Below are 26,168 nucleotides of genomic sequence, written 5' to 3'. Positions count from 1 at the left end.
TTACTAAAATAAGACGAGAAGAACAGCGGTGTGTTGGCCTAAATGCTAATCCTTCCTTAGCTTTTAGTTTTATGTTTGGCTGAACTGGAAATTCAGAACTGCATTTAACAGTTTATCTGATTGCAGATTTTGCTGGACGAAGACAATTCTTTCAGCCTTGCAAGCCAGAAACACTTAAGTTCAAGGCTGTACAATTACCCGAACCCAAATGTTCTTTATAATGCTCATTTTGGGGACATTTACTCAGCCCCACAGTCAGACTTGGCTGAGCCTTATTGGGGCTTACTTGTAAAATCAGGTCAGTAAACATGCTGCATGTTCAACTTGTTTCCAGTCTGACCCCAGTAGATCAAGTTTCATGTGACCACACAGAATACAAACATTTCAGCTGACACAAAGCTTAATAGAAAAAAATTTATTTTCCCCATTCACAAAAATTAAATAAAAAGGGATACATCAGATAACATCCCACCTGCACCACAGTTGAGAAAAAAGATACTACATCAAATTCAATTGCCAGCCTTGATATCAGATTGAAAAAGTTATGAGTTAGTTTTCCACATTCTTCCCAAAGGTATGCACCAAGCACTGACTCTCCTCCAGTCCAACCACAACATCAAATTTGACATAATCAAATGGTCCGCTATAAAACAACGAAAACAAATTATTCTTTAAATAAAAAGAATAAAAAAAAAAGGGAAAAAAAAAAACTTTTAAAGTCCAAAACAATTTGTGCACTGCAGCACAAAAAATAAATCAAAAATAAAATAAATAAAAAAACCTATCACATAAGCATCAAAATAAAAAAAATAAAATAAACAAAAGAAAATAAAATAAAAAACCTGTGGACAACTTGCATTTAAATTTACTTCTGTATATAGCTTAGTGCATCACAACATAGCAAGGAGTGGTAAAGCCTCAACTTTTTACCAATTTCTTGTGGCACAGGAGTTTCATCCTTCTGAAACACCAATGAGTGCTTCATGAGTTAATGCTCTACAAACATCTGTTCAGCCTGTGATCAACGGGTGGCCACTATATCTCAATGCTTGCACACATCGGTAACACTTGTGCTACAAAAAAAAACAACAAAAAAAAAAAACAACCTCCATATCACATTGGTTGAAAAAAAAAAAAAAACATCAACTCTTATTCTATAAAATACAGAATCTATTGATGTGAGCTGATATTCAGGAAAATGTTACAATCAGGAAGGAATAGATTTTGGTGTTTCTCCATTAGTGACGGTCTTCATCGTAGAAGAAGAGCATCCTGACGATCAAACTGATGTTAACTGGCAGGCAAATGTTGATACTCCCAGCGGCCACATCAGCTCAGGCATGACTAAAACTATGCCCTGGACATAACTTTATTGTAGGGCTGATGCAAAGTTACATCGAAGCAGTACTCGCGTACACACCTTTATCATAAAACACCAAGAGCCATGCGCACTTCCATTACAACCGTCCACTATGACAATGTCTAAATGATGAGGCTGGATTGAGACCACCACTCTCACCTAAGCTAACCAGTGTCAGGGGAGAACTATTCGGACTCGGAGTCAGTGTATTCCCAGGCATATCCTACACAGTATCAACGGGTGAATATATGGCAACAACAGTCACTAGTTTGATCACAAGCTGGAGAAGTACCTTATTAGTCCAGCAGCAAGTTGCATTGCCATTGACAAAGCTCTTATAAGGTTTGGATCCCTCCAAACGGACCTGTTATAAAATGACTTAAAAAAAAAAAAAAAAAAAAAAGGAGCAAGACTCATTGGAAAGCATGCAATGTTCATGACGAGGAGAAGCCTTGATGGCTCAAACAGCCATCGTTTAACAAGAAGCTCTGATGAGAAAAAAAAATATACACAGATATGGATTGACAGGTGCACTGGGACGTGGATCCATAATACTGTAATTAAGAGGTCTCCCTCCTCTTAAATACTATTCAATCCATCTTAGAAGGAGCTACATTAAAAAAACCTATCTTAGGAGGCCTCAAGTCTTACTCTAGTCACTTTACCATTGCTTAACATTATCATCATTATGCTTACTTTAGCAAGCCATTAACAGTCCTAAAATCACTTATCAAAAAAACTATATCTCAAGATCAGTATATTACTGTATGTCTTACATTTGAAATTCTAAATTTCTTAAAAAAAGAAAAGTGCATTTACATCAGTAAGAACCAATTTATTCTTGGTGATGTCTTATCGCTCTCATTAAGTCCGTTTTGTAAATACTCTAAAAAACGAAGCAGCAGCAAAAAGGATTCTCAACTTGCCTACAGTATTTGAACTCTTGTTGCAGTGAGTGATTCTCCAAACAATCAGACGTGAGCCGATTCCTGTATCAATCTACCTATAGCTGGTCTTCTCACACGCGCACACTCACGCCCACACAATTAACCTACAGGGACACTGATAAGACAATATGTATGAATGGGAGGACAAAAGAACCAAGCAGTGACAGCTTCATATTATGGCAGCCTCCCCATACTGACAATGTAAAAAAATCAAGTGAGCAACAAGACAGACATTCACTCAAACATGCGTCACTTAAGAGGTGATCATATGCCATGCAATAAACCTGGTACTGCGGTGGTAAAACCTTAGAGGACAGACCTACTGCATCTTTTTTTTGGCCTCGAATGAGGAGGGAAAAAAAGAAACCTATGATTCAGAGGAATTCAGCAACCATGGGAAGAGGAAGGATATTAAATTCAGCTAAATGTACATGTGAAAAGAGAATAAGACCCATGTATATGCACACAAAAAAAATGTTTTTTGCAATTTCGCCGTAAAAGGTGCAAAAAATTTGTGCACATTTCCTGCAGTTACATAGTAAAAGCGTCTCGTGTTTTTTTGTCTTGTTTATTTTATTTTTTGTATAGCCTCTGGCACGAGCCTGTTTAAACACATCTACATGTGCAAGTCATCCTACTGACTACGTGCGTTGTGGTATTTGGAACTGTGGCACCCTATGCTGGTTCAGATAATTCCTTTTTATGTACCTATCTGAAACCCCCTCCCCTCCCAGTCGTCAAATATCTTAACAGAGTAATTCAATCGAGGAAGGGGAGGTCAGAGCCAGCCCCTATTTTTGTCCTTGCCTACGTAGGATCCCTGCGGTGTTGTTAGCTAAAGTCACTTTTGAGTGTGTTGGATTTAGTGAGGCGTTTAATCCGAGAGGTATATGTATATCCCCAGTTTACCCTCCCACACCCACCACCCTCCTCCCTCCCTCCCTCAGAGACACACAGGGCGTGGGGGAAAAGGGGGCCATCCGCTGAGTGGAGGACCAAGGCCAGTCACATCCCTCCTGCTCCTGTTTCTCCCCACAATCTGGGCAGTGCAATGAGTTCCCCAGTAACCCTCCCCTACATTTACCTGGGGAGAAGCAAACAGAGGAGCAAAGATTAATATCACACCATATGAACAAATACTCAATGTAGAGCTCATATGAATGGTTCAGGGGTTAAGAGGGTGCCGCGGTGTGGGTCAAAAATGGGATTCTGGATCAGAAAATTCATTTGGGAACAAAATGTATCACTGCTTATCAATGAGCTGGGAGTTTCATCATTTCCAGAAAGGCGGTGTGGGAGTAGGCTGTTGAGACCTTTGCTGGACATACCTAACAGGTTGGTGTCCTGTGTTTACCAGGGGGTGGCTGGGTTAGACGCCATAGCAGGCTGACAGGCGCTCCTTCAACAGAGGAGGAAACTGCTCAGAGAACTGCTGCCAGTTCTCTTCCCCGACCTGGTCCTTGAAGCCATGCAAGATCTTGGGAGAGAAAACAGGAAACTGTCATGGACACCAACAAACCTCTCTGAATGAATATTTAAGATAGGAGGGTTAAGAATGAATTTGACGCATAGTTGCCAACTTGAAGACTTAAGTCTGTCTTCACAAGAAGCAACAAGGCAACTGACTGTTTGCTAAAACCCTGCCCCCCGTATTTATTGTTGCTACACCTGTAAAGCATCCTATTCCATTTAATGTTGGCTGGGGTTGCTGGAGAGTAAACCTTTCCAAATCCATTACAGAGCAAGAGAGAGCTGCTAACTTTACGCTAAATTCTGATAGCATCCACCACAGGGCTGTATCAAATAAATCAAAGCTTCATTCATCTGAATGTCTATTGCAGTGTTGTGGACCGGGTGGAGCAGAGGGACAGATGCCAGCAGACAGCTGCTGAGAGTCGGGGAGCTCTGGAGGAGAGCAGGGGACAGAAATAAATACTCAAAGTGACTCTGAATTCTGGTATAATTCAAGGCTGGTTGAGGCATCAAAAGAACTCGTAGATTATTGCTCCAAGTAGAGCCTAAGGCTTACGCTTCAGTATGTGCAGAGCTGCAGAGCTTGACAGACCAGTCATGCCTGGTAATGTTTCCAGAGGCATTATTGGACAATCACGGTTCAGGGAAGGGGGGTTTAGCAAACAGTCAACTGTCAAAAGCAAGCTCTAGCCACACTTCTCAGAGTGTAAAATCATCCGCACCATGAAATCAGATTTCGAATGTCTGATATGTGATCATCACAGAGTGTGGTGAGCCAGCTAGTTATCTAAAGTAACCTAAGGTCCGTCCATCAGATCAATGTGTTTGACAAGGTGACAGAATAAGGCACTCACCTTATAAAACATGTCTCTCAAGTCGTCCTTGGGGTTGACCCAGGAGGCCACAGCATCACAGAAGAAAATGAAGTCCTGGACAGGGAGGACTTGTTACTTCAGTGCACAGTGAGGTAGAGCTCCCTCTTCTGTCTAACCCCTTTACCCCAACAGCTTTAAAACATATCCCCTCACCTGCACCACTCCTGCAGGGTTAACGCCGATCATCACACAGATCCCCCGGAAGGCCGAGTCCTTCTCCTCGTTATCTCTGATGTTCCTCAACGATGTGCACCTGAAAACAAACAGACAAAAGTGGAAAACACAAATCAAGTCAGGCCTTTAAATGATCCAAGTTTCTCTTTGTCCTCATGAGGTCAAATTTAATTCCTTTGCCCTACTTCAAGAAAGACAATTTCTCCTTTGATATTATTCCTCCTTGATATCAAATGATCAAATACCATGATGATGATAGTGACTCACCATGGTCGAATGAACTGCTGCAGCTGTGGTGCCACTTCCTGGGGACAGACGTAACCCAGTCTGCCGATCGTAATGGCTGAACACAGGGAGACAAAACAAGTCCTTAACTACCTAATGTGACCATCAGATGCTTTCCAACGCTTCAGACACTTCCCAACTTATTTTGTGTGTGTGACTGCGTGTGTACCTGTGTTTTCCAGCAGTGTCTTGGGTGTGTTGGGTCTATTGATGATCTCCACCAGGTGTGGCAGAACCATGCCCACATACGGCTGCATCTCTGCACCTACAGACACACAGTAGACAGCAAGCACACCATCAACTATCTGGGTAATATGGGCCACCTGTTGTGTGGATATGTCATGGTGACAACTGTCACAATGTCATAATTTTGAATTTGATGCCAATCAGGCATGAGACACGGCCTGCCGCCCACTTTAAACCAGTAAGAGGAGCACAGAGAGAACCTAAATACAGAAAACTCATGTGCAATAACCAGAATTGAACTATGGCAGATCACCAACTCCACCAGCCATCATCAGAAGTTTTCAGGGTCTTAAAAAAAAAAGAAAAAAAATCTAACCAATGGCGTATCAATTTATTGAATTAATTTAAGAATGAAACTTTCTAAAATAATTTGATGCACTAATTTTTCCATTTTTAAAATTGGAAAATTAGGGAAACGTTCCAATGACCACACATAAAATTTGAATTAAACTGCTTTTAACAAATGGAAAGAAGGGGGAGGCAAGTGCCAACATCTGTTGAGGAAAAATGTCATTTGATTTTGCACTCGGTCTAAATCATACGCTCACCAGGACAATCTCTTGTTTTGCTGCTGACACTTGTGCCTGAAAGGAGATCACACAGAGTGTCACTGGGCTGACTAGATCATGCGAAATGGCTTGCCAGGCATGCATGCACGCATGCACGCACAGACATAATGTTCACACAGTGTGCAAGCATAATGAGGTTTTTTTGGTACTATGAAAGACAAAAGGGGAACAGCACACTGCATGACCCACTTCCACAATCAGGCAAAGTTTGTCTATTGTGCCTATAGTGGTCTGAAAAAGATTTGTACATGTCTACAGCTATAGAAAACTGTTCTGCCACGAGTAAACTGTAGAAAATGTTCTGCCAAGTTCCAAGAACCACAATTTACAGCCAACGGAAAGACAGAGACAGTGCAGTTCACACAGGCCTGCAGATCAAATGAAGGCAAGTCAGTTTGATTTATGTGGGCCAGAATCACAAATGGTCCCAGGGGGCTTCAAAATGGCTTCACTTAGCCTGGGGTTAAGTGTAGTGCAAAAATCTTAAGAGGTTTCAAAAAAAAAGACGAAGAAGTAAAGCGCCAAATGAAACTCAGTGGGGAACATTTCCTCCAGAAAGGCCAAAGTCAAATGCAAACTGTGTGATGTTGTTCTCCAGCTCAGCAGTAGTACTTGAACTGTGCTGCACCACATTAAGAATACGCACCCTGCGAAAAAGCTCACTGTAGGCCGGGAGGATATGCTCGCTGATACGAAGCCATCACCTAACTTGGTGTGCCGCATGACAGAGCGAAACGAGAGCTAACGCTGCTGTGACTAAACGCATCCAAACACATGGGAATAAGAAGGATAAGCTGAAAGTTGAGCCAACCACAGCAGATCAGCTTGCTCTGCCCACCAACCGCTGGCAAGCTTAACTTCTAAACATTAAACACTAAATATTTCTGCAAATCTTGATGACAAACTACAAATGCGTGTAGACTGTAAAACATCAGTTTGTATTCTTTACTCTGAATCACACACAAGCTTCCATGCATGTAAATCTACATGTGAGCACTGAACTGTGTCACCTCGAGCAGCATGAGGTACGCAACATCTGGATCAGAGAATATTAGGAACAAAATGTATCATTTTGTGTCAATGAGCTGGGTGTTTCATCATATCCAGATACTGGGCACTCGTCTTCAGTAAACACAAACCATTTGTTAAAAAGAAAAAAAAAAAGAAAAAAAAAAACTCACCCATTTGCATGGAGATCTCTCCAATTGCCCATGTAGCATTGTTACACACCGATATAAACTCTGGGTTCAGGTTGAGCCCCAGGATGGGCATGAACTCAGCTGAGGGAGGACACGGACACACGCTGGTTACGATACAGTCATTTGCTGTCACTTTAACACATAAATATAATTCCTTTACAACCTGCTATCTGTAATGGTTTCTCATCAAAGACATCGAACCATCTATGGCTACAACAGGCATCACAACCAGCCAATGCTGCTGGGAGCTACCTGATATCCAGGGGGTAGAGGACAGGTGACGTACTAAGTTACTCAGTGTTCAGACACACTCACCAATGCAGGGCTTAACATGGAGGAAGCATGCCTTGGTTAGATCTCCCAGCAGAGCGAAGGAGCTTTGCCTCACCTCAGGCATCGTATCCTGCAACACAAACCACACACACACTTTAGTGTTATACTTGTACGATGAAAAAGGTCACATACATAAAAATATAGAATACTACAAAACACACTCCCTCATACCTGCATGCACTGGAAAAGCAGAGTCATGATGTTAGAGCGGGCCACTAGCTGCTCCACATGACCCCCTAAACCCTCAGCCAGGCCGCTCAGCAGATCCAAGGCCACAATCATAAAGTCCTTGTCAGGAGCCTCGTACTGATCTGGATGCTGGTTGTACATCTGTATTAAATACAACAGACAAGTTTCAGTGTCTCTTCTTTACCTCTGAAGAAAGATCACCAAGTTCACAACATTTATTTTGTGTGTGTTTGTGTTCTCACCATAGCCTGAGCTAATGTCTTCTGGACGAGTGTGACACAGCGCTGGTAGACAGGCTCACAGTAAGGCAGGAAACCACTCTGCAGGGCAGTGGCTACTGATGACAGACACTGGAAGAAACACAAAGACACACACCGTTTGTTGTCTGTCCAATAAATTTCAGGGGGTAGAGGACCACTCAGCCCTCTGTCATCGACCCACACACACAGGTTAACTTGCATGTGGGCACTAAACTATGCCACCTAAAGCAGCATAAGGTCTGCAATATCTGGATCAGAAAATATTAGGAACAAAATGTATCATTTTGTGTCAATGAGCTGGGTGTTTCATCATATCCAGATACCTGGCACATACACCTGTCAGGCAGCTATTGCTTTAAACATCAATTTCTCACCTCTAGTAGTGGGAAGAGATCCTTGTCTTCGTCCTTCAGCTCGTTCCACTTGGCAATAAGGGGGGGCATTAACTTCTGAATGTACTCCTGAGAAACAATGTAAATTGATGTGATCAGGGTTTTCACCCACTTTGTAAACATAACCTTTAAACACATAAAAATGTATTTTTCTTTGCCGAGTTAGAAGATCGATACTAATTTAATATGTTTGTTCAATATGAGCCTAGGCTGGCTGGTCTATAACTTATCAGCTTTGTATTTTGTTTGTTTAATCTGCACACTGAAGTAGAAAACAAATGGCACTGGTATCAATCTTCTCATCAAGAAAGCAAATTCTGTCTGTAAATAATTAAGCATGGGGGGGGGATCAAACATATTCTCCCTGTCCGCATCACCTTTCATATGGTGAAAAACAGAACGTGCACACGTGTACATTTCACAGGCACTTACGGGCTGATTGAGATGGTGACCCACTGAGTCTGCCAGAGTGCCGATGGCATCGTAGAGAATGAGGAGATTCTTGTGCTGGTACTTCCCAAAGGCAAACACCAGCGTGTCCAGAATAAAGCTCAGGTAGGGCACCAGCTCTGTGCATGCCTCCTCCTCCAGGGTGGCAAACGCACTAAGAAGAAACAAGATGGAGGACACGTAAATATTTTATCTGTGTCGTAGTATATATTGTTCTAACACACTAGGAACGATACATACAAGCTGTGGATCAGAAACAATATGGGAACAAAGTGTATCATTGTTTATCAATGAGCTGGGATTGTCATCATATCCACATACGACTGACACAAAAAGCACGACGCTGCTCACCTGCAGGCGGCCTCCTGTACCTTCTTGTTGCCATCCAGGATGCGCTTCAGAAGCTCAGTCATAAGGGGTTTGAGGTAGGAGTCGGGGGGCTGGGAGACCACCCAATGTGCATAGCGACTCAGGGTCCAGCAGGCAATTGAGCGCACCAGGGCCTTTTTGTCACACAGACACTGGATGAGGTGAGGGATCAGCTCCGGCAGGTAGGGCACCATGCCCTGCATGCAGCCTGAGGCACGGAGAGACGAGCCAATAAGAAAATCAAAATCAGTGGACACTGAGAGAAAAAAAACACTGTTGTGCAGTCACATAGCAAAGAGCCTTGGTGAGTCTGGATCAGAAAATATAGGAACTATGAGTATCATTGTATATCAATGAGCTGGGTGTTTCATCATTTCCAGATACAAGGTCAACTACTTTATTCTGAGTGGAAAGAAATATGAAAGACTCATTATGGCCTCTCACTGCCATCCACGAAAAACGTCTGTACTGGGCCTCTGGTTTCATCCTAGTGGGTTTATTTCGAAAGTGAAGTTCCACTAACAAGGATAAGATACAGCTAACTTGTAGCATCTCTAATAACAAATGGCTAACTTCTGTAAGCACGCCAGTCCGTTGAGTCTTACCCTCAGCTATGGCCCCCAACACCAGGATGCCAGACTCCTTGATGACCCAGTCCGGATGGAAGAGCAGGCCTTTCAGGAGAGGCAGGAGGTGTGGCAGCAGCTCGTCACGGAACACGTTGGCAAGGACGTCCAGTGCTGCAGCTGAACACTTTCCTACATCAAAAAAAGAAGAGCTCAATTACGATCTCTGCCCCCCTTACAAATCCCCACCCACCCCTTTGTTTTACAGGTGACCTGACAGCAGAAGAGGAGCTTTCCAAAACAGGTTTCCACTCCTGTATGTTCAGTATTAAACCAATGACACCTTTTGCAAGATGAATAACAAACAAAACAGTTATGAAATACCAGCATTCGTAACTGCATTTCTCCATCACTTACGCAAGTTCCAGTCAGACAGCGTGTCATCATCATCGTCATCATCATCTTCAATGTCCTCCCCCTCCTCGCCCTCCCCTCCTTCATGCTGCAAGGTGACTGTGCGCGACTTGTGGAAACGGGGCTTGATGTCCTGATCGCTGTCTGGAACTGCCTCATCCTCTTCCACATCACCCTGGACAGACACACACATTTTACTTCAGTTATATCAACATGTGAACTTTTTAAAGACATGGGGGTACTTTTCTGAATGAGTCGTTATTGAAAGTAAAACAGCACAAGATCAAAGAGAGCTCACCTTTAATAGTATGATGTCTATCTCTGAGTACTTCATCCCATTTACCAAGATAGGTATGAGCCTATAATAAGGTGGAGAGGAGGAGGAGCCGTGCTTAGTGGAACAGCCAACAACTCTCATGTACAAGGTGAAAATAAAGTGGTCGATTCTGTATTAAATTAACTAACTCATGAACAAATCTCTCAGAGTATATATATATTTAAAAATGTGGGGATTTAATATATAGACAGTAATTCATACTGATAGTTTGTGTCATCTTGCATCATCAACACAGAGCACACATTACATTAAGAATGGTCAACAGGCTACTCACTGCACCAGGTGTCCAGACAGCATCTCCTTACAGATAGGTTGCTCTGCTAAAGTCAGCCAAAACTCGCAGGCCTCCAGAGCCACGTTCTCATCGGGGTCCTGGGTTCTCTGCAGCATGTACTGCAGGAGAGGAGGAAAAAAATATTCAAGATATGAAGTGTCAGCTGACAAAACATCAATATATATCTGAAAATATAGGGACTACAGGTCTCAATGAGCTGGGTGTTTCATCAGTATGGAGAGAAATATGAGCGTGGTGTAAATGGTTTCCCACATCTAACTACAAGGGTGTACAGGGAGTCCCTCAGGTGATCGGCGATCACCCAACTCTTACCTGGATGATGCTGTGCATGTGGGGGATGAGGCGGTCAATGCGGACTTCCAGTAACATGACCAGGGCTCGGCACACATTCTTCCGAACCTCAGAGTCCTCATCTGCTGCCAGCGCAAACAGGCTCTAGTAGGGGAGAGGAGAAATAACACAAAGATGATTTTTATGCACACAAACGTAAAATCTGGATTGGGATGAACAAGAAAATGGGCGGATAAAGGCAAATGTCAAAAAATGGGGGATGACAAAGACGACTTTCTCTGGTCTCCTGTTCACACACAGCTCACCTCTATGAAGGTGTCAATGTTGTCCATTAGAGCCTGGGCTCGGCCAATGATGAACTGGTTCACACAGGCTATGGCATGGGATCTGCAAGGACAACAGGAACATTAATAAGTCAACCAAAGAAGTGGATTAGTGTTAAATACAAGAAGCATGTGATATTTTTTTATAGAAACGGCATGTAAATTTCTGAACTATTGTTATGCATTTGGTGTTTCTAAGAACAATTGCTTCTTTACAAGGTACCTCTAAGAACAACAGTGTAACAAGAAAGGTTTTAATTGAATCTTATTAGTGATGAATGTAACTCTATAATTAAGTTTAATGAGTGGGTAAAGTGACTATCTGGATCAGACAGTATGAATACCAACACCTATTACTATGCTTCACGCCTAGATGCTGATGATACAACGAGATGCGAGTTTCTCTCTTGTACCTAATCTTGGGGCTGCAGTGCTTGAAGAACTGAAGAAATTTGGGAATCATAATGTTGAGGGGTCTGTTCAGAGCATCACTGTCCAGCAGCTCCGACGAGTCCTCGCAGATTTTCTGCAGTGCTCCAAACGAGCCCTGAGACACGGACATACACAAAGAAGCTGTCAAATCAAAACGCAAACGTACAGGGACACAGAGGAGAGAATGAGACTGCATCAGAAAATACAACCCAGGCAAAAGCACCGAATGCATTGTGATTTGATGTGTCAATATGATAGAAAACATGAGCTTTTGGATGTTGGAGGCTCGGCACATCCATGTTAAACCCAGAGGTGCTTCAGGAGGAATGTACAAACTCTGCTTGATTGACATTTCCCTGACCATGTTAGCTTTTTTGCATGTGCCATGGAGGGACAAATTACACCTTCAACATTTTTTCTGTACATGACGTTTGGTGACCATGTGTTATTCTCTGCACAGCTATGGCCACATTCACACCTGTGTGGGCGTGTAGAGCTTTGAAGAGAAGTGACAGCCCTGCGGCTTTTATAGTGTAAAAAAACAAATAAGGGCAGAGTGGGATGAGTGCAGACCTCGCAGGTGTTGTAGTCCTCTGAGTTCAGCAAGTTGCAAAGCTGGGGCAGCAACTCAGGCCACGTCTGTAGCTCTCCCTTGGAGGCGATAGTAGTGATCAGGATGCCTGGAGGACCAAGAGATTACAGACTTCAGACAGTGATTTATAGTTGACAGGACCGTGAGCAGCTGCCTCTGCAGCAGCTCTGGATCAGACAGTATGAATACGAATACCTTCACTAGCATTCAGGTGATTTTATGCATCATCTCCAGAGGGTAACAGAAGGAAAGTGGGGGAGTGGTAGGTGTATTTACTGGGTGCGTGGATGAAAAGCAATCCCACAAAAATAACTGGTGATGGAGAACAGCATTTACTCCACACCAACACAAACTCACCAATGGTGGCACGGATGAGCGGCGAAGGGTCGCCAATGTTGTTGAGACATTCCTGCTTGATAAAGTCAGCAACAGTTGGGGGGAAGTTCTGGTAGTGGGCCTTAACATTGTTCTTTAGTATCAGACCGCTAAGTGAGCGAGTCGGCTCGTCTGAGGAGGTGAAGAGAAAAGAAGAAAGGTGCAAAAGAAAAATCATTCCTACAACCGATCAACAAATGTCATCGTCAATGTAATTGTTAAAATATTGGACAAGGATGAACAAAGCTATAAGTCTTTTTTTGGTCTTAAAATGTATCCTGATAACCAGTAGATGCACAAATCCAACTCTTTTCTGTCCAGATACCAGTTCTCAGTTCAGCAGATCTGACACATAGCAGTACGTGCTTATGTGCTTCAACACATTTTTGGGCTTGTGCAATTTTCTTTTTAAAATCATATTGTTCTTGGCCAGTTGAAATGTTGCATTGTTACAATTTTGTAACAGAAGTGTAAAGTGTAAAGCAATTCCAGATTTATATAATAATCACACCCAGTATTTTCCCTTGGTGACACCCTTCCCCTGACAAAGTCAAGTATGACAAACAGTATATTTGGCTTTTAAGTGTATGGGGAGTAATTTTTGTGGCTCACTGACCTCGGTGTGTTATATACGGATGAGAGAGGAAAAACACCTGGCGACTCACCTTCAGTTTTAAGTCGTGTGAGGACAAAGATGAGATAGTTGTTGAAGTCAGGGAACTGGTTGAGTTGTTCAAGTTTCTAGCACGGTGGTTAAGGACCATTTCACTTTAAGATCCAAACAAAGCAACCGACCACTTATCTCCAGGCTAAGTAATGTGTTTGCTAACTATTTCAATAATCCTAAAAACATTCTGTGTATAAATACAGTTAACGGTGTGAGGAGATTTCAAAGCTTGCACTAAAAATGCATCATATGCTATTGTATACTTGGAAAAGTAGCAGACTCTGGAGTCAGATAACGAAACTTGTTACCAGTACATGAATAACTGCACACATCTTCCACTCTAGGCAACAACAAAAAATCCTCTACTTGATAACATGGCAGTAAGAAAAATAAAGACGGTACACATCAAAATTCCTTTGCATCTGGCACGAGCATAACATCATGTATGTCATTAGAGAGGTACAATTTAGTAAAACAGAATATGCTAGCTTTACTACGTACACCCTACAATTACACTGCAGTAGGATACTTGTTGGACAGCTCTCTGTGTGACTGTGTTGGGTGACTGTGAGTCTTTGAGCAGCTGGAGGACCTGCTGAAGTCCCTGCTCATCTGGCTGCCACTCCATCCTGAAAAACACACAAAAATTAATCCTTAAAATTAATTTTGTACTATACAGTAATCTTGCGTAATCTTATATTTTCCATAGATTACTGAGTAGAATGAAAGCAGGTGGTCTCTGGATCAGACAGTATGAATACAAACACCATCACTGTTAGTCAGATGTTTTCAATGCATCATCTCCAAAGTCCACATGCATCAGTATGGTCACGAAAGGACGCGATTTATGTATGGAGCACAATATCAAGCTGAATCTTCTACGCTATACAGATTCCTAATGCAAATCAAACTCTTCAACTCATCTGCATAACTTCTGTACAAACAGACTTCATACCCAAGTCATACATCTAATATTACCTTGCATCATTAGGTTTTAGTTAAAGTCTACGGTATCTTCGGTTAAAGATTATTCGGTGGTGGTCAACCAGTCACAGCAAAACAGCAGTAAAACAGCCCCTGATTAATAGTTTGAAACGTTTGATAAACCTCTGCAGACACCACGTACTCTTATTTCTTATCTAATTGACCCATTGAGGAAGAAAAGGAATCTGCCAAAGGGTTTATGTAGAAAGCTGAAGGTGCACATGGTGTAGGTTCAAGGTGGACGGCCCCCCCACCAGAGTTGGATACTGGGTACGAGGTAATTTGAGGGGGGAGAGAGACACGCAGCAGCAGTTGGCCTCGGAATCCCAGCACGCCAGCACCTAAAATTGTGATTGGAAATCGGCTTGGGCACAAAAACGAGGACATTAGACAACACGACCAGCTAAAATCTCTGTGACCCGGCTTAACCGCTCCAAGTTAATCCTCCCCCCACCCCCACGCCACCCGGTCCGTCGGTCTAAATTACAGAAATGCTTAGTATCTCCATATTTTTCGTTCAAATTTCAACACCCGGGCGCGATACTCGCTATTTACAAAACGGGGAGTAATCAGTCGTGGCTGATTAGAGTGTGTCAAAAGTTGTCCGGGAATAAGTTAGCGATGTAGCAGGGCCGCCTTTCCCGGTTCCAAGCTAGCAATCCGTGTGCTTCACTTTTATTAACGTTAGTTCCATTTAGCTGAACTGGTTAGTTTACTCCCACGATAAAGTTATTTATCGAGTAACCTACAGGATTGTTCCGCACCATTTGAAATGTGTATTTACAGTTGACCTGATACTACCAAAAGTTGCCCTTTTTGCACAGGCCTGGTCGACAAGGCAGTTCCAGGCAGGGTGGTCACAATGTGCCCGGCATAAAAGTAACGTTAGTCAAATATCGCCATCTGCTATCTCAAGAGGGCACTGTACCAGCCCATCCTTTTAGGAAAAATCGAATATCAAATTGAACATGTCACGTCACGGTTAACACAACGCTGGCAGCTAATATTTCGTACAAACTTGGTGAACACGTTTTGCAAGCTGGCGTTAGCCGCTAAGACCTCTGAGCATAGTCTCACTAACGGTAATGCTAATGCTACTAGCCACGCTAATGCTACATAACTAACACTTGCTTTTGATATTCGATTTATCGCAGCACCTTACCCGATGTGACCGTGTAATCGATTGAATATGTCTCGAATGTTTGTCAAAGTATAAAGCGTTACAATATTATACGTACAATATTGACTTGAAAGTTGATTATCAGTACTAGGCCGCTGTCCTCCCGTGCTTCGTAGCGGTTCTTCTTGTTCAAATGAGCACGCCGACTGAAATTGACCTATGGCGGCTTCCGTTTAGTACACATTTCGCAACTACGCGAGATCACAGGAACCCCTGTTGTTTTTTTCGGTCAAATTATTTACAATCATTGTTAATAATTAAATGCAAAAAATAAAAAAATAAAAAACTATATTGTAGGACTACAAACACTAAATGAATAAGAATGGTAATAGTAATGTTACATAAAATAGACACATTAATAAATCATGAAAGTACTTACACTATGGTGGTATGATAACGGTCTTCAACTTTTGTATTTTATTATTATTGTTTCAATCAAAGAAGTGAAACATGTAGCAAAAAAAATCGCATGATAATTAAAAAAAAAATTGAGCAATTCCTTTTATTTTTGTTGAAATTGTAATTTTCATCATGTAGTTAATAGGTCTGAAAGTGCTCTAATAATCATGTCATTTTTTTTTTTACTGGGTAGGGTGTACTGTACTGGGTGTAACTATATGCTTCTAACATTCGACACAGACGTTTGCATTTTGTTTCCTCATATGCTAATACATAATCATGTATATGAGCACATGCTATCACATCAGTGACATAATCCCAAACTCTGCTACTTTATATTAGGGCTCTAGAAATTACAATTGACTGCAAATCCAGTAAATTGTCAGTTTGTCTGCGGATTTGTGCTGTTTTTCCCTCTTAAAATACTTCTCTTGGCTCATATTTTCAAAACCAGACAAAACACAAGACAGAAATACACCTGAGTACATCTGAGTTCTAACTAAAATGGGAAAAGTGAACACCATATGGAACAGCAAACAATCAAATGTTCCAAAACCAAATACCAGAATAAACAAATGTGAATGGTGGCAGCCAGAGTAGAGGTAGAGGGATTGGCTGACTTTCATTGTCTTTGGTAGATTAATCTCTCCAATGACGTCCACTTCCCAGGGTCTTGCAGAGAAAAGCTACACAAGTCTGTCCAGACAGTCAGCGCCTTCTCTGCACATTTAAGAAATAACAACACACATCCGAGAATGTCCACAATTCAACGTGGCGACATCAAGAAACTTCCAGTATTTCTGAAGCAGTGGGCATGAAGTGCTTTTCGTAACCTGATGTGCATTGTTCTTCCTCTGATGAGCTCCAACAATCTTTCCTGTCCTCCTCTTCCCTGTCCCTCTCCTCATCTGAGTCAACCATTTTACTGTATGCCTCTCTTCCACATCTGAAGTCTGTCCTGTGACACTCCTCTGTGACAGCATCCTCCCTCTGATTATCTTGGCAGTCCATGTGTGAGCTCCTATCTCCAACCACTGGCCTTGTTAATCCGTTGACATCTGAGGCTTTCTGTTGGGAGGACTTAGATGGCCAGGTCTCAACTTGCACAACCTCCAACAGAGAGATCTTAGGATGTGGCTCATGGATGGGAATGCAGATCCACGCCATGGGGTCATTAATCTACAGGGAGATCACACACAGACAGTTTGTGATAGTGACATTAGCAAGCATATAGTCGTAAATGGGATAAGCAATTACCAGAGGAATAGCAAAATAATGCCATTTACAAAGATTAATAATCAATGTAAACCCCATTCAGATATTAGACTACAGTTCACAGAAGGCAAAGAAGACCTATCATTCGGTCAGACTCTCACCTGGTGCTTCATCCCTCTGAAAATGCAGCTATTGCGAGGATCTGGCACTTTGTCAGAGAAACATGGCGGCACCAGTGGACACACTTTGAATTTTACTAGACAAGCACTGGCAGTGACATATGAGCAAAAAAAAAAAAGGTAAAACATTAGACACCCATCATAATCTTAATGATCGCTTCAATGTTAACATCAACATTTTTTGATAGTCAACGTATAGACTGAAAAAAGGAAAACAATTGTGATACACCACTCCTATATATCAGACTGAGAGAGGATAATAGAGATTCAGAAACACAATATAAGTCAAAGTCAAGCTGTTTAAGATGAATGTCTCACCTGACCAAGACAACAAGAACACATATTACAAACACAGAAATTACAACCAGGACCAGGAAGTATGCTGGAAGAGAAAGAGACAGAGAAATGGCATGAGAGAGATGAACCAATTTATCCAGCCATATGATCAATTCACATTAAACAAGAAAAGAGTTCAAATGTGATAGACTACCAGAATCATCATCCGTTGTTTTGAACCTTATGGTGACGTTTTGTCCAGGCCCGGCTGAAGTCACAGCTCTTACCCACACCTCATACTCCTGTCCTGGACTGAGATGCGACAACTGAACTGTCTTATTTTCATGCTGTGGAGGTGCACTCACATTGTACACTAGAAGAGACAAATTGTATGCAATGAGGTTAAGCATGTTAAGGTTTGTGTCCTTTACAAATGATTACCACTGTATTACATGTTGCTGATCTTTACCTTTCTGTTTGTCTACTCCTATCTGGTAGTAGAGGATCACCCCATGCTGCTGGGAAAGTGGAGCAGGCTCCCAAAGCAGGGTCACATTAGTGGCAGCAAGGGAAATCACCTTAAATAATGTCACTCTGGGGGGGGCTGAAAAGTGATTGAGATTGAGACATGAGGATTACAAATTTATCTTCTATTTAATGTGAGGAGATGAGAACTTAAAATTAGCCAAGGAAGTAAAAAAATAAAAAATAAAAAAAAACCTCAGAGGATGGCCCAGGAACAATGCACAAATACTTACGTCCTTCAAGAGAATATCCTGTAACTGTTGAAAGGTGAAAGACTTCCCTGCTGTGCGATACTGTAAACAGCGACACTTGAAAGGGTGTGTACTTTTCAAATCGACCTGTAGGTGGAGACACACATCAGAATAAAACAGCCATTTTGAAAACAGCCAGCTCAGGTCCAGCCACAACAGTAGAAGTCTTTGCAAGCTTTAAAACTCTCTATTCAAGTTGAAAATGTATGTCACTGATAATCATTAAATGACAATTTCCTTAAATGAATGTTCTCTAACACTTTCTGAGGGTGCTCCATTAAATGTTTGAAAATTTGAAGCAGCGTCTTTATATAAGTAATCTCTCCTGATGATTGCATCTCTGGCAATGCTATCAAAGTATCCAAATCAAAAAGACCTTCAAAAAATGCTGTTGTCTGGTTTTTGGTCACTTTGACCCAATCAAATCCTTGCCCTGGAGGAGATCTTGCTTGTTTGTATTGCACCACATATTCCTTCAGGTTGTCAGAGGACTGAGAGGGCAGATCCCAGGACACAGTGAGGTTTTCTTCATTGATATTGAGGCGAAAAGCTTGCTCATTCTTCTCTTTTCCTTAGGAAGAGATGAATGCTTTGTTAGTTGTGTTGAACCATGGGAAAAGTAGAAATACAAATGAAGGAAATAGAGAGTAAGATCATACAAAGATATAATTACTGCACCATTTTTCAGCAAGAACAACCCCTTAACTATAACTTTTATCTTGTAGCTCTCCATATGACAGTCTGGGAAGACAATACCTGATACTGGCATAGCGAGGTAAGAAGGCACTGTGGCACCATGAGCATTGTAGGCTGAAATGCTGGCTGATGACGCATCCTTTAGAGAGGAATTGAAGTGGCATTGCCTCTCATCACACTCTAACTGGCCCTCTTGCTTAGATGTGGATGCGTTCACTAACACTACAGTGCCGTTATTGTAGGACAGTTTGACTTCATATCCCAGAATGTGACCACAAGCCTGAAATGTAGGAAGGTTCTGGATGGGATGAAGAGAAGGAGAGGATAGCAATGGGGTGAGTTTGTGGAAAGTGAGACACTGGTTCATTATTTCAACCAGATAATAGTGACTGTGCATAATTTGTTTTACGCACCTTCCAGGTCAGAACACAGTCAGAGCTCGCAGGGGATATACCACAATCCCTCCATACATCCAGCTCTCCAACAGGGGCTGAACAAGAGAGGGAAAAGGAGGAAAAAGGAGAGAAAACCAGTTATAATGGCAAAATCAGAATGACAGGGTTGTGTAACTCAGTGGTTCATAGTTTTAGCAGAAGAAATGGAGTGAGAGACAACAGAGCAGAGTTACTGTCACAATACTAAAATTATAGAGTGAAAAATTGAATTGTGGTCATGTCAACTTGAAGGAATTGTTCAACATTTAGGAAATTATAGTTATTTGCTTTCTTGATGACGTATAAATGACAGGATCAATAACACTCTCAAGTCTGTAGAGTAAGCGAAGCTGAATAGTTTAGCTTAGTACAAATACTGTAAACAGGGGGAAACAGCTATGCCTGTCCATAAAACTATTAACATTTATCAGCCTTTTCAATGGCCTGTGCATTGCTAAACTTTGAGACCACATCACAAATGAGGACTCACTTCTCTCTGTGCCTTTTATTCTGTGGATTGGACTCCAGTCACTCCTCAAGATAGTGCCACAAGCACAGCGAACTTGAAGTTCATAGGCTGTGCAGGGCTTAGGGCTGTTGAGTGTATAGCTGCCATAGAATCCACCCTCCTCCTGTGCAGATAGAAAAACAAAATGAGCTTGAGCATGAGCATGTATTCAGTTGATAAGTCTTTAGTCAATCAACAATTTCTAGCTTTTCTAGCAAGATTATCTTTGAGTTGTTTTCAGGACATTAATAAATTCATTTATTATTTCAACACCACTGCCCCCTCATTCTCAATATACTCCATTGCACAGTCTAGACTATGTCGAGAGGTAGAAAAGGAAAGTAGTGGATGAGAAAACCTAAAACAAAGACACCTCCTGCCATTTGCGGTCTGCTTCAGCCCGATGTCGAACATCACAGTGTCCCATAGAGAGCAGCAGCTGATCACAGCTGAATTTCCAGTCAATCTCGAATGGCTCATCATGGTTCGGTGTGACTTCAGGAGAGGGTGGCTTGACTAGAATCAGAGGCAGATACCCACAAATGATTTGATAAAAAAACATCCCTTGAATCAAAACCAACAATTTACAATAAATTACAAGTCAATATCAATTTTTTACATTGAGACGGGGTAATTATTTTGTTTCTGGTAGACTCACTGATGTCTGCTGTATTGTACACAACCTCCTGAGATTTGGCTGAACCATGCTGGTTCTTTGCCTGGACCCAAACACGAAGGTCACCATGGTTGACAAAGTGTACACGTTGGATATACCCACTAAAACCAGTCCCACTGATCACATGCTGATCCCTGGAAGACAAGACAAGAGAAGATAAGAGAGGAGGAGTAAAACAAAGTCAGAAGGCTTCTCCCAAAGTAAACGCATTATTTTCAGCAAAACTTTTAAGTTGTCAGACGACAAAGACAACGAATTTTTTTGGTTGTGTTTACTTGCTATCTGTTGCCTTCCAGTGCAGGCTGTAGTTAGTGGGGATCTGAGGTTCCAGCCTTGCATTCCAAGTACAGTGAATATCTTTCCGACAGTCTTTCTCATCACATGGGATATAGCAATCGGGAGCAGGGGGAGGAGCAGGAGGACCTGGAGAAACCAGCAAGAGAGAATAAGAGAAAAACAAGGCATTATTTCGCAACAAACAAAAAAAAAACAAAAAAAAACAACTTCACACCTTGTATAAAGAGTTCTTTTAATGTCTGTTGTAGGATAAGATTATCCTTTTATTGATCCCCAATAGGGAAATATGGGCGTTATAGCAGAGCACAGGGACAGAAATGAGTACAGGTAAATAGAAAACTTGTGAACTATATAGTTAAAAGGTCCTTGAAAGAAAAATGAGAATAGAATACTGTGTATTGTACTGTCCAAAACAATACCTGGAGATCCATTCATTTAGTGGAAAAGAGAGCAGTTAAGGTGGGATCAGAGGCACATACTGCACTGAAATGTCTAATCCAAAATGCCACCGCCATGATTCACAACAAGGAAAGGTACTGGCCTACTGTGGCAAGGTTCAAGGATATTATGAGTCACAAAATTACTTACCAAAGACATAAAGCACTAAAATAAAAAACAGTTGCATTTAATTGGCCTGAAGAAGTGAAAATGAACACTATGCTTTTCTGCCAGAAGCTCATACTTCAGCATGACCTTGCAAGGCTCCACAATGTAGTCAAACAGGGAACTGAAAAACACCCAGTACTGATTTACTGTCAGTTTTAAGCTGTTAGATTAAATGCACATTCTTACTAATTTACTAGAGTTTTAGTCTGATAAATGTAACTACCATAATAGGAAAGAAACAAAGAGAGAGAGAGAGAGAGAGAGAGAGAGAGAGAGAGAGAGAGAGAGAGATATTTAAATACTGAAAAACAGTCAGACAGTAACAGAGGACTGAGCTTACCCACAAGAAAAACACACGCATGCGAACACTCACACACACCTTTTTCTATTCATCACAAGACTTCCACCTTCACCCACTTCTCATAAGTCTACACACTGTCAGTGGTGATCAGTTTGATGCCTGCACACAGCATGTTGCAGGGAAGCGCACTGCCGGTAACTTTAACAGGAAATGAGCACTTTGATCAGGTTGGGTCCAGACCCTCGCCTTGTAACCACTTCCTCTACAGACAGAACTGAATCACACAAGGTCAGCAAGAGATGAGAAAAGAGTCAGAGGAACAACAGCTCTCTACTTGGAATAAAAGTATGGAGAAGTATGAAAAAAAAATAAAAAAAATAAACGGAAATGAACAGAAATGAACACATAAAAGGTTAAAGAAAAGTGAAAGTCTACAGTAAGCCCACCTACTACAGCAACACAAGTTGGCAAGTAGGCCAGCAAGATGGACAGAAGCCACCCAGTCCGAAGTGCGGCCATTACATTTGGACCCAGCCCTCACGTGCCTGAGGGACACAGAGAGAGAGAGAGAGAGAGAGAGAGAGAGAGAGAGAGAGAGAGAGAGAGAGAGAGAGAGAGAGAATGTGTGAAGCTACATTCCTCAAATCCACAGTTTGTTGGTGTGTTTGACCCTGGTGATGAACATCTGGAGTCACTGCATCAAAACATAAGCTAGGGGTACGCTCTGGAGTTTGGCATGCCCACAGTCTATCTGCCACACACACACACACACACAGTCCTGTTAGATGTACTCAAATTTAAATGAGCAAGTAACTAAGTGCTATGGCATTGTAAGAGCTACAGTAAAACACGGACATAACGGCTCAAATACTCCGTTAAAAGTGGCCATATCCGGTGTTCGTATGTGAATATTGTTCTGTCTCATTGTAACAAGCTCTTTTGTTCTTCAGTATTAGCGAACTATCGAGAGCTATAACCGTGAATTACTGACCTCATTATGAGACGCACTGAGCCTCCTGTCTTGCATTCTGAAGCGCCTTCTAAGTTTGTTGTGAAGTTGAATTTGTGAGCACGGTGAGTCGTTGTTTGGCCCCGCCCCTTTTCGGAACTGCCGATGACGTAGGCACCCATGCGCCAGAACACACACACGCACGCACACACGCACGCACGCACACACACACACACACACACACACACACACACACACACACACACACAACACTTTCATACTTCCTGCATTGCTACTGCAGGTCCGCAATCATGAATAAGCACCCCGTGTTAAACAGAAGATATCACACAAGAGTGACCAGCTACTGACAAGAGAGAATGGAGGCTGCTGAAAGTGTATTTCATTTTCCATTTTGTGCTCCATTCTTCCTTTGCTCCGCTGTAATGCAAAGGGAAATATTGCTGTTTCTACTTTTCAGATAACATATATATGATGGACCTCTGAAATGCAATGTTGTGTTAAAGGTTAAACCAGAGGTTCCCGACCTTTTTCTTTTATTATGACTCTTTGGAGGGGTCCACCCCTTGGTTTGGAACCATTAAACAAAAATACCCAACAGTACATGAAGTTGTTAAAAACTAGCAAGTAAAACAAACCGAACAAATTGATGCGCCAGCATTAACTATGCAATAATGTCATCATCATCATTACTACAGGTATAATTCTTATGCAGATATAACAACTTTACTTTTGTAATTTGTACATTTGCTTATGATACTTTTTTACTTTTTGTACTTTTACAAAATTTTAAATGTGGAACTTGTAACTTGTAATCAACTATTTTCACATTACTATATTAGTACATTTACTGAAGAAACTGAATATTATTTTTCAACTTTGGCAATGGGCATTGGGAAGACAAGATTTCAACATAAGCAACAATATCATTGTTTTAAGACAATTTTTTATTGTGGGTCTGAATGTTTAACCCATTTGTGTTGTGTGTGCTATGAAACAAAACCAAAACAACAACAATCTATGCTTTACAAACGAGATGGGACATTGTGATTTTTTTACAGTTGTCGTCAAATGATCTGAACAAAACACAGGTGCACAATTCAGCTTCATACAAAAAAAGGTCTATGACAAAATATATGATAGTAGTTGAGGAGAACAAAACAGCTCAGTTCAAGATTGAATAATTAAAGCTGGTCATTACAAAGACTGGAATGCATTTTTAAACAGAAAAAAAACATATATATTAACATGGACATGAACACATGGCAGCCCTTTCCATACACCTCATAGATGTTAAAATATACACTAAACAACAGCTTTAATGGGTTAACTGAAACACACTCGATACACAACTAATTAAGATTCAAGAGATGCTAAAAAAATGTGTGTGTGTATTTGCATGCCTGTTTGTTTACCTATGTATACAATACATGTCTTCCAGTGTATTTGCTCACATGGTGGAGGCCGACCCTCAGCAAAGAGAGCTGATCTCGCTCTTGCTGCAGCCCCACTTGCAGCAGGCATTGGACAGGCCCACCACCACATCCCGGCCCTTGCGGTCAGCCTTGCGAAGGGCTTCCAGGATCTCCTCGGTGATGAAAGAACGGGCCGGCCTGCTGAACACTTCCTCCTGGTTGTCTCCGGGTATGAAGCTTAGATCTCTGTTCCTTTGGAGAAGACTTTCTACCACAGCGTTGTGACTCAGGCCCTCTGAGGACTCCTCCTGCCAGGAGCTGAATGGGTCCTCTGAAACATCTGATACAGTAAAACAGGCAAATTAAGCTCTAGAGAGTAGTTATGCTTTTAAGATAAGAAAAGATAACACTCTATTAATCCCCATAGGAGAAATTTTGGTGTTACAGGCAGCAGCAGTAGTATCAGACGTATAAAAAGACATAGATAGGAATACAATACAAAACAGAAGATTAAAAAAATCCAAATTCCGTATATATACATTTGTTTTTTTCATGATTGCACATTGGTTAAAAAATATGTAGCAGTATATAGAAGAAAAATATGTATATGCATAGACTTGATACAAGGAGATAGGAATGAAATATTGAAGAAAAAATGTCATATTGCACTAGATGTTGCACGAGATGTAATGGCATGATGATGAAAACATAGATGATCTCTTACACCCAGAGATTGAATAATAGTTTGTTCTTGTCCATGATCTGTATTGTCATTAAAGGACTTGCTGAAGATGGTATGGTGGAGGAAGAAAGTGTCACAAGTCCCAGGAATATTTGGGGGAAAATTTGCCTGTTTTATAACTGCGAGGATGCTCAACATAATACATCTAATGGAACTCTAAATAAGGATCATAGCGCTCGGATTCCTGCATCAATTGTCCACTCTCTAAACACTGATTCTCTTCTGATTCTTTGTCAATCTGTGCTTAAAAGTACATTTAATTTCCTTCTCCCTCCATTGCCATTGTTGTATTCTTTTCAGCAGTATTGAAAACAATCACAAATGACCAGAAGACGATAAAGACGGAAACTTCATCATGGATATGCAATTAATTCACGCTAATGTAGAGAAACCAAAAATTATCATCAAAGAAATTATCAAAGAAACTTGGAAAAAAAGAAAGCTTATCTCATACAATGAATGGATATGTTTTACTCACCAGATTAAAGCACATATATAGTCACAAGATAAAACTCGAACAGTGACTGTAGTGACATCACAAGGACAGTAATGGTGATAGCGTAGCGCCTTCAGCCTCTCACCTGCACTCCTGACTGACCGTCTCCATCGTGAGCCTCCACAGGTGAAGATGACAGCGCGGATGAACTCACGGCCACATAGCTTCACCCCATATGTTGGGTCATCCATGGGCTGAACCTTGGCCACCAGGAGACACACAGCCAGCACCACAGCTTTCCACATAATACCCCAAGAAAATAATGCTAAATAGAAGTGGTTAAAATAAGAGGGGATTCTTGGCTTTGAGCAGCACTTAGCTTTCTGTCTCTCTGTTTGCTAGAGCTATGACTCTCTAGATGACCCAGGCGTGGTTTATAAAGGGTTTTGGAGCACTGCAAGGGAGACATGCATACTGCGCATGCAGGCCTTTTTTCTGAGAGAAGCACTGATTCAAAAGAGAGATACAGTCAGGGACCTTTATTGAGACAAAAAGCAGACCAAAGGTGGCATAATTAAAGAATATGTCAGAGGCCTCGATGATCTAATTGTGTTTCAGCGTGAGAAGCATTTCTGTCACCTGTAATGTCCCTCAGCAGATCCCACTTA

At 41.6% G+C, this 26,168-nt stretch overlaps 3 protein-coding genes and 1 non-coding gene across 5 annotated transcripts; all 4 read right to left on the bottom strand.

The window, feature by feature from the left end:
• Nucleotides 1-400: 400 nt before the first annotated feature.
• On the bottom strand, nt 401-15,741 carry LOC143334042 (transportin-2). Of its 2 annotated transcripts, none has more exons than XM_076752544.1 (25): nt 15,636-15,741; nt 13,943-14,042; nt 13,412-13,487; nt 12,729-12,878; nt 12,353-12,459; nt 11,761-11,894; nt 11,330-11,411; nt 11,046-11,168; nt 10,713-10,831; nt 10,400-10,460; nt 10,105-10,276; nt 9,727-9,879; nt 9,104-9,329; nt 8,735-8,906; nt 8,285-8,371; nt 7,893-8,000; nt 7,633-7,791; nt 7,444-7,531; nt 7,111-7,209; nt 5,284-5,379; nt 5,097-5,172; nt 4,809-4,908; nt 4,635-4,709; nt 3,636-3,784; nt 401-3,391 (listed from the first exon to the last, which is right to left on the bottom strand). In XM_076752544.1, the coding sequence occupies exons 2-24, from the start codon at nt 14,039-14,041 to the stop codon at nt 3,677-3,679; spliced, it is 2,670 nt and encodes an 889-aa protein (XP_076608659.1). In that variant the 5' UTR covers nt 14,042; nt 15,636-15,741; the 3' UTR covers nt 401-3,391; nt 3,636-3,676. The 2 variants fall into 2 exon arrangements, with proteins under 2 accessions (XP_076608659.1, XP_076608660.1); XM_076752545.1 differs by having other exon boundaries at nt 11,761-11,920; nt 15,636-15,725.
• Nucleotides 14,153-14,220, bottom strand: LOC143334751 (small nucleolar RNA SNORD41). The gene has a single exon (XR_013078354.1). It is a non-coding gene; the product is annotated as a small nucleolar RNA SNORD41 (small nucleolar RNA).
• A 224-nt stretch (nt 15,742-15,965) lies between the features above and the next one.
• On the bottom strand, nt 15,966-23,050 carry il12rb2l (interleukin 12 receptor, beta 2a, like). Its single transcript, XM_076751622.1, has 15 exons — nt 22,932-23,050; nt 22,387-22,485; nt 21,012-21,159; nt 20,719-20,870; nt 20,434-20,576; nt 20,043-20,184; nt 19,532-19,608; nt 19,179-19,416; nt 18,799-18,993; nt 18,405-18,509; nt 18,116-18,250; nt 17,861-18,019; nt 17,689-17,752; nt 17,353-17,458; nt 15,966-17,155 (listed from the first exon to the last, which is right to left on the bottom strand). Exons 2-15 carry the CDS (start codon nt 22,457-22,459, stop codon nt 16,757-16,759), a joined length of 2,136 nt encoding a protein of 711 aa, XP_076607737.1. The 5' UTR covers nt 22,460-22,485; nt 22,932-23,050; the 3' UTR covers nt 15,966-16,756.
• Nucleotides 23,051-23,833: 783 nt separating this feature from the next.
• On the bottom strand, nt 23,834-25,913 carry rln3a (relaxin 3a). Its single transcript, XM_076753123.1, has 2 exons — nt 25,646-25,913; nt 23,834-24,662 (listed from the first exon to the last, which is right to left on the bottom strand). The coding sequence occupies exons 1-2, from the start codon at nt 25,803-25,805 to the stop codon at nt 24,379-24,381; spliced, it is 444 nt and encodes a 147-aa protein (XP_076609238.1). The 5' UTR covers nt 25,806-25,913; the 3' UTR covers nt 23,834-24,378.
• Between the last annotated feature and the right edge of the window lie 255 nt (nt 25,914-26,168).

Source organism: Chaetodon auriga, chromosome 16, assembly GCF_051107435.1.
Source record: "Chaetodon auriga isolate fChaAug3 chromosome 16, fChaAug3.hap1, whole genome shotgun sequence".
Lineage (NCBI taxonomy): Eukaryota > Metazoa > Chordata > Actinopteri > Chaetodontiformes > Chaetodontidae > Chaetodon > Chaetodon auriga.
Note: the sequence above shows the minus strand (reverse complement) of the source record. Positions and strands in the feature narration are given on the sequence as shown.